Source organism: Lotus japonicus, chromosome 5 (assembly GCF_012489685.1).
Source record: "Lotus japonicus ecotype B-129 chromosome 5, LjGifu_v1.2".
In the NCBI taxonomy this organism is placed as follows: domain Eukaryota; kingdom Viridiplantae; phylum Streptophyta; class Magnoliopsida; order Fabales; family Fabaceae; genus Lotus; species Lotus japonicus.
The window spans coordinates 13,604,774-13,617,600 of record NC_080045.1 but is presented as its reverse complement, the minus strand read 5'-3'; the positions used below and the strand labels follow the sequence as shown (position 1 = coordinate 13,617,600).

The 12,827-nt window shown below is 32.2% G+C and overlaps 1 protein-coding gene across 1 annotated transcript; it reads left to right on the top strand.

Moving 5' to 3' along the window:
• The first annotated feature begins 10,038 nt into the window (after positions 1–10,038).
• Positions 10,039–11,860, top strand: LOC130719104 (NAC domain-containing protein 83-like). The gene is made up of 3 exons (XM_057569747.1): positions 10,039–10,234; positions 11,018–11,277; positions 11,795–11,860. The coding sequence occupies exons 1-3, from the start codon at positions 10,039–10,041 to the stop codon at positions 11,858–11,860; spliced, it is 522 nt and encodes a 173-aa protein (XP_057425730.1).
• The last annotated feature ends 967 nt before the right edge of the window (positions 11,861–12,827 follow it).

Here is a 12,827-nt window from a genome sequence, read left to right as displayed (position 1 = left end):
TCGGATTTAATGGACCTAGCACTATATTGCTCACTCCTTTATTTTGACAGCAATAGTTATTCTTCCCCTTCTTTGAGTTTCCCCCTTCTCTTTAATATTTAGATAACTAATTATATGATGTTCAGCTACAGATTTAGAAGTAATATATGTTTTAAAATTGAGAACTTACAATGGATGTTTTACTTAGGAAGCTACGCTCATACATTTATTAAAATTGAGCTGTACATGTTTGAAATTATAGTACTATTAAATTCCATCTTTTATAAGTTCTATGAACTTATTTCAATCTTTTTACACCGTGGGCGTTATAAGCTATTGATGGTAGATTTATCCATGTCAGATCAACTTTGGAATGTCATTGTTTCATCCTTTGGATTCGCAAGATTGCTAATGTTTTGTTTTTTTAATAAAAAGGGCAACACTGTTGATCTTGAATGTTTAAGCTATCATGTTTCAATTTTGTTCTCTAGTTTTAACCGGTAATCCATTTTGCAATTATTTTGATTTGGGCAGGGCTTTGTTATTTTTCAAGGTTTTTGGTTAGAATTAGTATTGTTATTAACTGAAATTATTGCACAAGAGTCACTGCAAAAAGAGGAGGCATTAAAGGGATGCTATTTGGGGTAAATTTGAAGAATTTCATCTTATATATGTTGTGCAGAACTATTGACCTTAGTTTTAGCTGCAAAAATTATCATTTATCAATTATTTTTGCTTTATATTTTTTTATTATCAATTAAAGTAACAATCTAGAATAATTAATTCCATTCACTTTTCTGTGATGGGTTTTCTAGCATAATTCATTCCTCATCATTTTGTGTTTTCCACCGTCATTTATGGATTCAGTTTGCCCTATTTTATCAATCAATCTGGACTTTTGTTTGAGTTAGTTTTTTTTATAGGTAAATGTTATTAGGAATGTTAGTAAATTAATCTCTCTCCGTGTTCGAACCCAGGACCCTTCATCTCACCACTTTTGTGCAAGCTACTAAAACAAGTGTTTTAAATAGGAAAATAACAAATTATTTGTATTTCTTACTTAAAAATTCTTTTGTTCGACAATTAGTTTTGAAAATCATGAATAAACATGTAATTTTTTTAGTATAATAAACATGTAATTTAGGTAACAGAAAATTAGAAAATAAAAACAATTGAGTATATTAAGTTTTTTACTCTTAAAAGATATTCATTAAAAAACATAACACAAGAATATTTACAAGAAATTATTTTAATATTTAATATTTAGAAATCAGTTGTTTCCCCAGGATAGAGTTTAATTATTTGGCATTTTATGTTGATTTATTTTGCTCTCTTTAAAATTAAGATTGAATTATGAGTGTTAAACCTCAAATATTTGAGGTAAATCTAAGTTCTTTTAAAATCTTCATCCTTATTTCTTTCTCACTAATATTTTTGTTTGATTATAAGTGCATAAAACTTCGCCGTGCAACGCACGGGCAAAAAACTCTAGTAATCATTAGGATGCAAAACACAAATATATATAATGCACCTGACTTGGTTTCTTTCCCGTGGCAAAACGTTTTGGACCAATAACATGTAAGCTGCCAACTAGACATTCCAAGGGCCATGATTTCACACCAACCATAGGAACTCCATTTTCGTTTGGTTGCTCACTGAATCGATGGGAAAAAAATTTAAACTCAGATTTATGCAGTCTTAGGAATAACATAATGGCAAATCATAATCTTCCGCTTATCTTATGACAAACAACTACCTTCTCCGCATTGTTCATCACTTACATACTTTACTTCAAGACCCTTTGCTCTCTTTACTGTTGCTGCGACAAGCGAAGGAGGTTTTGCGGTTTATTGGCTTCATCTCAATGAAATCAGCAGTGCACCTCTTCTTTACGACACAAAACTTCTACATCTAAGGCATACCCCCACTACGACATGGCTCAACACATCGTCTCTGTCATGTTTGGAGCCCACAGTCGCAACACCCCTCAATGTGTTGGCGACGGAACTGAAGAAGGATGGAGCGCGGATAGGATCAAGGGACGGAAGATGTCTTGGCCGCTCTTGATGAAGGAGATGAAAGGTGCAGGGCGTTAGTGGCGTGCGTGGAGGAAACCTAACGCACTAGGGTTTTCAACCGTAAAGAAAAAGGAACGGGAATGGAGCGTGAGAGAGTGAGGGACATGCTTTTCCATATTTTTTTTTTTATAAAACTTAGAAATTTGTAACAAGGGCTGCGGTGGTTTTTTCTTAGTTAGTTTTTTTTAAACTTATTTTCTTATATCTAATAATGATATTAATAATTAACCATAAAACTTAAACCCACAATATCACTAAAACGAGTCGTTTCAGAGAACCCCCTCTCACTTTCTCTCAATCATTGCCACAGTGATTGGTGAAACAACGAACAATCAGAGTTTGAATGTAATCAAACACACATAACCCTTCTTTGCTTTATAGAATCAGTGAGCAAAGAGTATTCACAACTAACAAAGGACAAAGCACAAACACAAATCCTAAAACACTTGATCTCTCTCTTTTAGCTTCGGTGATCTTCAAGTTTTAGGTCTTAATCCTTTTATAGACTTCAGCAGCGGTAGCATGTGCTCTAGGGTTAACATGGGCTGAAGTAACAGATTGCAGCAACAACAAATCAAAACACAATCTTGAAAGATCTTGTTTACGTATTGCACAAGAAAAGATAGAAACCAATCTTTTAACAAAGATTGTTTCAACAAATAACAACCCACAACATAAAACCCTTCTGGAATAGTTACTTGCTCCTCAAGTAACTCAAAAACATATCTTCAGTGAATCTTCAGAGGGCCCACATTAAAACTCAAGCTAAGTACTGATGCCCTAGCTACAGGAATTCAGATGCCACGGCATTTGCCTCGACAATCGGTTGTTTTGACAAAATGCAAGACAACATGTACCAACAGATTGGGAAATTGATATGAGTTAATGTAGGCTTAGTTCATAGATAGGGGAAAAATTATTATGCCTTAGGTTATTGATTCTCTTTGCTCGTTCATGTATCTTTTGCCAATATGATGCTTTTTAGGATTTGCATGACAGTTGAAAAGTTGTGTGAGTTTAGTTAATGAGAGGAACCACCCTTGCATCAGTCATCTTAAGAAAGACATGTCTTAGGTAGGTTGAGGTTTTCTAGGTGACAATAGGAGACATTAACTCTTAGGTATGAATATCATGAGTTGGAAAAGAGATCTATATCGAGTGACAAGTCGGGATACTCACCTCTCTAGGATAGGATTATCTAGTATGAACTATTAGGATTTCTTGAGTGACAGTCAAAGATTCTATCCACTAAGGACATGAACTTCTTAGGTTCGGAACAGAGCTTGGGAATGTCTTATCGAGTAGGTATGTGCTATAATGTCTCCTCCTATGATCACTAGGGCTTAAGGAATTAAGGCTAGGTTCTTAATTGATAGTTTCACTTAGCTAAGGAATTAGTTGGTGAATAACTCTTATCAGCATCTTAAATGTTAATTTCATATTATAAGAGTATATTGGTTGATAATAAGTAGTAAATCAAGTGAACTCATTTTCCAAATACACTTTCTTCTTTGTTTGCCTCGTGAAACTTCTTTTATCGCTTTAAATATATTTTCTCTTTTATTTAAATAAAACCACATTTTACTTTTTAAATCGCTCAACCAACATCTAGCTAGTGAGATTAATACGTAGCAACACAATCCCTGTGGAGACGAAAAAACCCGATACTATACTACGATTGAGTCTTGAAAGGGATTTGAAAGTAGTTAGTGGGGGAAAACCTCTTCATTAAATATCCTTTCATCAAAAGTCATTAGCGTAGGGAATCCAATTGATGCTGAAAAGAGGTCTTAAAAGTTAAAACAAAAGTGATTGGTTAGCATGTTTGAAAATCCTTCTATAACTAATTCTAAAGTCAGAATCAATTCAGGGGAGAAACTTATGTTAGTTGCTTCTGAGTGGCAGAACTGATTATGGAAAAAACTAAGCTAATTCAAACATGCTATAAAACCTACTCATGTGACCCATCTAGGTAAGTTATCTCAGGCAAAGTTCAGATGAATTTGTTTGGAGGGTAAGGTAAAAACTGCTTGTAAGATGAGGTGTTCTAACCATGAACATTGAGATGAGGTATAGTACCTAGAGTGTAAGGAACGTGATGCGAGATTCCTAGAGAGAATGAGAGCGTAACCGCTTTAGACAGAGAAAGTAACTGAATTTCAATCTTGTTATTTCTCCAATGAGCTAAGAGTCCTTTACAATTGATATTCATCCCTTATTTATAGATGTGGAGTTGGGCTTGGCGCCTCTAACCCTAATGTTCTAATGGGCCGGTTGGGCCTCTGGGAGGAGGCCTAAGTCCCTTGTCCGCTCGTCGCCCTAAGCTGGCGCTCCTGGGCGAGGGACCCTGGGGTCTCGCCCAGTCCATGAGGCAAAGTGAATACCCTCTAAATGCAGAGATGTAGATGTTGATACTTATAGTGAACTACTTTAGCTTCTTCTCTAGAAGTAGGTACCACTTGTAAGATGACGAATTATGAAGGAAAGTGTCAAGTTGTATCCTAAGTGATAGTAAATCACCCCAATGGTAACAACAAAGAAGCTCATGTGAGGAAAGAGTGTTGCAAGTTGACCAGTTCACAAATGTAATTTATCACACAGAGATAAAATTCATCAGATGGTAAAGCACTAAAACCATATCCAATAAGAACATTGAGCAATTCTGAATCTTGATCCGAATCTTCAAGATTCGGAATACACATCAACCCCAAATTCGCACCCTAGATATCCAAAAACCCCGAAACCCCAAATTCTACAAATTCATACCCTAATTCATGAAACAAACATTCATAATTCATAAATTCAAACCCTCATTTATAGAATAATCATAAATTAAACCAAAAAATTGAACAGATTTGGAACCCTAATCTACGAAAGGGAATTGAAGTTACCTCAATTGATCAAGGTAATGGGGGGTCGACAACGATGCTTGGTCGCACAAGGTCGATGCTTGGTCGCTGCGTGGTCGCACAATGATGAGAGCTCAGGTTGTTGATATTCTGTGGAAAAATGAAAGTGAAGGAGTGATCTCGTGTTCTATTCAAATATAGATACGATCCGGAAGTATAACATTCAGATTATTCTGAATCTTAATATGTCGGAAAAAATACGGAGGGGCATTTAAGTATTTCCCACTTTTAAGTGGGGTGGCAAATGTAATGCACGGGGTGGGAAATCTAATTCCCCTCACTTTCTTTTGGGTTTTGAAGGAACATTATCCTCATCATTTGGGATGGGCAGCTAGGTGTGCTTTCCATGGGCTGATGGTAAGTTAGTTTATAAAAGAAAGTTGACACAATTAGTAAAGGATCTTTTTTTTTTTTAAATAACTTCATTAATTAACAACAACAGATAGGCTTCGAAGTCATTGCATCAAGCAGAATAAAAGAGACGAGACCTGAACGAACGGACATCATTATATCTCCAGTGTTATTGTCGCTTCTACGAACAAACAAAATATCAATAAAATCAAAAGTTGAAACAAGATCACAACAGTCCTTAATAACAAGGGCAATATAAGAACTAGCCATAAATGATCTCCCTCAAGACTCAAACAACTGTAAGTAATTTGTCTCAAAACTCATTGACCAAAAGCAAAGGACAGAGGCTAGAGATAAATCCATCTAGAGATAAAGTTATCCAAGAGTCTCAGCTATCACAAGCGACAAGGCGTCAAAAGGGTATGTCATCACGACAACCAACACTTCGCCAAAATGGTCAAAGACAATCAACCCAAACATTGCCACATTCACATAACCAAATGAGAGGTCAAAATTAACCTTCACAATCTCACGCTCAGGTTAAATTGACAATGGAACTCAAACCGTGCCACATTCACATAACTTAGAGAGAGGTTATCGCGTGGATAATAACTTGAATATAAAATTTTTAAAATGAATAAGCAAGAAAGTTATAACTTTAGATTTTTTTAATATATTTCTATAGTTGTAGAATACTAACTTGCTTATTTTTAAAAAAATGAAGTAAATTAGCATCAGTATATATGATATTCATCTTACTCAATTATTGTCAAAATGAGTGATTTTGAAAGTTATAACTTTATTAATATACTAGCAAATATGTGTGGTATACATAATAATAATAATAATAATAATAATAATAATAATAATAATAATAATAATAATAATATTTATTATTACTATTATTTGAGTGTGCGGGTATGAGGCAGGTTGAGTATTAAAGTCCCCATACACGCACTCGCACCCACTATTTTTTGCGTGTATTTACCTATTCTCAACATATACCCATTTAACGAGTTTTTATCTACCCGCGATAGGTATTTTTGCAAATACACTCTGTGTGTCTGAGACCCATTATTATCCCTAATTGGGTCGATTCTCTTTAGTTTTATTGTTTTAAGAACTCGATAGAAATATCTAATGTAAGTCATAATAGTCAAAACACTTTAGATTAAAATGTGAGTCATATTAGTTTATCTTTGTTGGTGTTATGTTATTTTTGTTGTTGGGTTTGTTTTTTGTATTTACTGAAGTTTAGGGATGGCAATTTAACTCGTAGTCGCGTGTACTCGACCTAACCTGACTTGAATTGACGGGTAAAACCCGCTTTGATGAGGCTTGTATTCGACTTTAATTCGATGTTTAAAACCGAGTTTGGACTTAGGTTTAGGATTAATGATACATGTGTTTGAACTCGAACTTCCCAACAACACAAACAAAATGATCCATGTTCATGAAGTTATTCCATCAACACAAACGAAGACCCAAACATACCTGCTACTGCCGTGAAGATATTTGTGTTCCAAGCACCCAGTGGGACCTTCCAAACCCGCAACCACACCAGAAAACACTTTCCGGTCATAAAGATTGAACAAGGCTTAATCCATTCAAACATTTCGTCCAACAAACTTTCTGCCTCTGACAAGATGAACATCATATCAGCAGTAGATTCAAACTCCAAAAGAACATCACGTGCCCCCAATAATTTTACAGTAACAGAATGCAAACCATGCATATGCAGCTCTTCCCTAACACTATACAAAGTAGCACATGCACTTCTCTCAATCCACACCTTCTCTGCATCATCCTTATTGTACGTAGCATTTGTATTTCCCTCCTGTGGATCTGGCTGAGTCTGAGTGACATTCAACTTAGGTCTCCATACTTTTCCTTGAACTACATACATCATCTTTGGTCCCTTCTCTTGCTGGTAAGTCCTTCCCGACTTGTCGTTGATCTCATACTTCACTTTCTTCACCTCCAAGTAAGCTCCTTCCAGCTTTAATCCGTTAAACATTCGTATAGCCTGCCATGCATCTTGATCAAAATCATATCTCACAAAAGCAAACCTCAACCAATGCCCTACTTTCTTCTGAACTGGCATGTAAACATCCATTAGCCTCCCCGCCTTGCCAAAGATAGCCCCTAACTACCTTTGATCTAGACACTCTGTCACTCAAATCATCTACAAAAACAACAAAGGAACCACCATGAAAATCCTGACCGCCCTACCTATGATTTGAATGCCAACCACCAGCTCTCTCCATAATAACTAGCTAATCAGTTAAATTAGTTTATTTACTGAATAAGATAAAGAATCTCTGTTATGTATTATTTTATTATAAATCCAACTTATAATGACCCATAAGTTATTAATTTATTGATTTTTTTTTTTGAAAATCAAAATATTACTAAAAATGAAACCAGCATGAGATGAAAGTTCTTATGTCACATTACAAAACAGAGTTTCCTCCCTGACCTAAAATCTCATCTACACAAAAAAAGGCTCAGACAAATCCAAAGAGAGTGCCTCATTAAAACACTGCAAGGTTCCCCGTGGAAACAAACAAAGCAAGGAAAAAAGTACATCACTCTTAAAATAGCCAATTTTGCACTCCTAAAAAAACCACATCCAACCAGCTATTACAATCAAACATACGTGCAAAATAGACCAGCTCCATTATAGCAAAAATCCTAAACAAGACAGCATCCCACAACACTCAGCGTGACAACAACAACACAATTTAAATTGACCATAACAACAACAACAAATTCTTCTTTCCGGTAATTAAATTAGTTTATTTACTGATTTAAATGATTAATATATATTTATTGCTTGTATCTTTATAAAATCATAACTTTTTTTTATACATAAAAAAGATAAGCATCATCCTGATCTCTGCACCTCCTCACTCAACCCATATGTTCCCTAATTTTTACCACTTGAGTTATCATGCATTCGGGGACATTTCTAAAAACATATGCTAACATTTATATATTTCTACTAATAATAATTCGTAATTTTTCATGATTCTTACTTTTTTTATTCTAAATTCAACTTGTAATTCCCCGTAAGTTATTAATTTATTAAATTTTATTTTATTAATTATTGGATAGATAACCAATTAGAAATTTATTTGCTAAAGGACAAAATAATAAATGTGATTATAGATTTTGGTATCTTATATGTTATTATATTTATTATTATTAGTTTAAAATTATAAAAAATTTAAAAATATATGTATCTTTCATTATTGTTTTAATCATGACAAAATTTAATCAAATCAATTTAATAACATATATATGATTCATACCAAAAGAGAATAATGTAGATAGTATAAAATTAAAGTGAAAAGATAATGACACCAGGGAGGAAAATTAACACCCACAAGGAACTTCAATTAATAACAATAAAGGGAAATAAATAGTACATTTGACTTCTTCTCTTTCTTGAGATATTGTTATGGTGTATCGTATATTTGTTAAATTATTTATGTATGTTTAATACAAATATAATCTTTACAAATGATATTTTATATTTGAATTTATATGCAATTTATATTTCAATTTTACTGGAAAATTGATTGTTAAATAAGAAGTTGATCAATTAAATTATTTATTTAATGAATGAAATAAAAAATAAAAAATGAATATGAAAATATCAACTGACATCGTTATTCTACAATTTATAATGGCTATAGTTTTTTATGATTGTCATTTTTTTAATTCTAAATCTGAATTGTAATGACCCGTAGGTTATTAATACTATTTTTTGGTTATTATATTAATTATTTCATTACTTGATGGAAAGATTATGAAATAGAAATTTATTTCTAAAAGAAAATAAAATAAATGTGATTATGGTCATTGATAATATAATATGTTTTACTATTTTAATTACTATCAGATTACTACTTTCTTCAGGTCATTGATAATATGTTTTACTATTTTTATTCTATATGTAATTTTATTTTATCAATTCAATAATGCATATAGAATTTATGCCGACGGGAAATAACACAGATAGAATAAAACTAAAGTGAAAAGATAGTGACGGCGAGGGAAGCAAAATAGACATCCACATTGCATATTTTTAAATTTTATTCAACTATATATAAGTTATTTAAATACTATATTTGACAATATTTTATGTCTGAGATATTGTTTTGATGCTTCATATATTCGAAGAATTAATTGTGTGTGATTCATACATATATCATATGTACACAAATTATAATTTTTTATTTTAATTTTTATAGAATTTTTTTTCTGGAATGTTGATTGTTAAAAACTAATTGACCAATTAAATTATTTTATTTACTAAATAAATATAGAAGATCTATTAATTGCTTGTATATATTTAAACAATAAAATTTGATTACTAAAATATCATTTTTATTATATATTTTTAATAATACTTGTAGTATATAGTCCTATGTTATTAATTTGTTAAATTTTATTTTATTAACTACTAGAAAGATTATAAAATAGAAACTTATTTCTAAAGGAAAAAAGTAATGAATGTTATTATACTTATTAACTACTATAAACTTATGCATGGATAAGCGAGTTGACCCATGGGCTCGGAGCTACTTTGAGACAGAGAGAATGTGACACCAATTTAGGAGATCTCAAATATACACTGCAAGTCTCGTGGTTATAAATTGATATCCTAAGTTTCAACACTGATTCAGTCAAAATTTCATACAATCCCTTTTACAATGGAAGACATAATCATGACTTATGAGGACAATGATGGGGCTGTTAGGTTGCTACCTGGGTACATATTTGATCCTACTGATGAGGTTCTTGTGGGTTTCTACCTGAAGAGGAGGGTATTTTCTCAACCTCTTCCTGTTGAAATCATCCCATATTTTGATGTGTTTCAAACTGAACCTTGGAGCCTGCCGGGAGGAGGTTGGTGAATTTTTTTAAAACACAAATATATTGTTTCCACTGTTTCATGAGCACTTTAGTGTGTGTTCAGATCAGAGTTTATCACAATTGATTTTGATAAAACTGATCCTAGTAAAATTTATTTGAAATCTATGTATAATAAGTGTATGGAAATGTGATTTTAAAGCTTGCTCTGCACTTGGTCGGGTGCGCAATCCTTGAGCTCTGTTGATGTGGCTGATGCTTGCTGGGACCTTGGACCTTGGTGCTGTCTCAAATCTCATTGTTTTATTTTATTTTTATTTGCTTTTATTTTATTTTTGCTTATCTTTAGTAGGTGCTTGTTTTGTTTCTTTTCTCTGTGGGTTTGTTTTCTAGCGTGGGGCTATGCATTCTCATGATTTTGTTTTTACTTGGATCTCCTTTTATTTAATAAGACTTGTGATTTATTTTTCAAAAAAAAAGTTTGTGAATTTTAGTTGTAAGATCTCACAATTAATTTTGTTCAGTGCATAAGCTACTCCCTCTTGCTTACTTATGCCTGAATTGATTGAGTATGAAATCAATTCTCCAAAATAACTCTCAAATATCAATAACTTCATCAAAATTTGATTTTAACTTACTGGACAGTTTCCCAACGGAGAAACCAAACAGAATGTTAATATTTCATGACTCTTGTGTTAACCTAGAAAATGAGAATAATTGTGTCATGTCACAAAATATTCATGTCCCATGAATGTTTATGTGGTTTTTAAAGTGGGAATTGAACCCAGATGATGTTTTAAATTTCTTTTGTGTTCTCAGATGGAAAGATTTTCAATGAGCGCAAGTGTTTCTTCTACAACATCATGGGTCATGACCTTAAAAACCTTGATATAAGAGTTGCTGGGAGTGGCCAATGGAGGGTTATGGAAAAACGGAATGATGTTCCTATCTCTACAAACAAGGAGGTGATTAGGAAGAGGAACATCCTGAACTTTTGGGATGGGCAAGGAGACTGTGCTAGGAGGACCAAATGGGTGATGCATGAGTTCCGTCTTGCGTTAATAGCTAACCCATCTAAGGTAATTAAAGAATATAAATGTGACTTACTGAATGTTAAGATCCTACATTGACTAGACATACATCAATAGATTTAGAGTAATCATCCCCCATAAGCTAGCTTTTAGGGTAAAGTTAGGCCTAATCCGGTTTAAAAAATCGGCACTTTTCCTTATCGTCAAAATTAAGCAGAGATTTAAAGTAAGAAAAATTCTATCGACACACACTTTTGAAAGCTCTATCAAACACACTTCGTATAATTGGTTTATTTCTCGACAAGCTAACACATTTTTTAAAAATTGAGACAAATGTACTACCTTTTTAAAACGTGAACCAATAACGTGAAGTGTGTTTGAGAGGGTGTTTATAAAACATTTTCGCTAATGTTTGTTGAATTGTCATGAGAATACCTGGTTGGTTGATATGTAGGATCATTATCAAATTTGTTTCCTTTTGTCTTATTCATCATCAATATTTGATTACTGAACTTTGTTACTTAAAATGCCGATGGCAAACTGGGCTGTGTATCGCATCTTTCAGATTAAGGATGCAAAGAATGACAAAATGGGGAATAATGGGGAAATCACCAATGATGGGAGTGCCTAAGTCTTTAATTTAATTTTAGTGCTGAGAGTGGAAGTTTCTCAAGCCCTCCCCAATGACTCTTTCCTTAAACAAGGGCAATGAGTCTCCCTAAAAAACATTTCATGCCTTCTTTATTAGTTCTATTTTCTCATAATTGACTTATAAGTGATTGTTTAGCGTAATAAATGTCATGTCTTGGCACATAATAATAAATTTTGAAACCCTCTAAATCACATTTTTATATGTTCTTTATACATTTATAATATAGTAAATTTTTTTATAAAATATTCTCTATGAAATATAAATAAATTTGTGTAATGCACGTGCGACGCGTGTGTATTATATCTAGTTAATATATACAATTTTATATTTTTTTATGCTATTATTGACTATTGATGTTAATATATAAAGTAATTTTGACATTTCATATTTTAATTATAAATATGTTTTTATTGGTCCATCTATGACTAGGATCATTTAACCCATTTTTCTAGAGTCATTTAAACAACTCCAGAAAAATATTAAATATAAAAATATTAATTAAAATTTTAATATATACAAATAAGAGGTATCTAATTTATATTATATTTAATAAAATAATAAATACTTTTTTTGGAAATAAAAATAAATAATTTAAGTATACGAAAATGTCGAATTGATAATCGCCAACCATTTGATAAATTTATCATTGAAAATTTAATATATTAAAAAACGTATGTTATTGAAGTTTTTCAAATTTTGAGAGAGTCTCACGACTATCAACTAGAGAGATAACTTGCTAAGGACCATACACAAAATTAAATCAGAATAAAATTATACATAATGAATAACTAAAAGAACATAACTTTCAAAAAAAAACTAAAAGAACATAACATGTTTTAAGTAGTAATGAATATTTTTAAAATATATAATATTAAAATAAGTATTATTATTTAACATTATTATTATTATTATCACTACTACTTAATAAAAAATTGGAAATCGTAGA

Excerpts from the sequence above, each read along its gene's own strand:
- LOC130719104 (XM_057569747.1), top strand. The coding sequence starts at position 10,039 with ATGGAAGACATAATCATGACTTATGAGGACAATGATGGGGCTGTTAGG. Across the intron at positions 10,235-11,017 it reads TTGGAGCCTGCCGGGAGGAG|ATGGAAAGATTTTCAATGAG; the intron begins GTTGGTGAATTT and ends TTGTGTTCTCAG. Across the intron at positions 11,278-11,794 it reads TAATAGCTAACCCATCTAAG|ATTAAGGATGCAAAGAATGA; the intron begins GTAATTAAAGAA and ends CGCATCTTTCAG.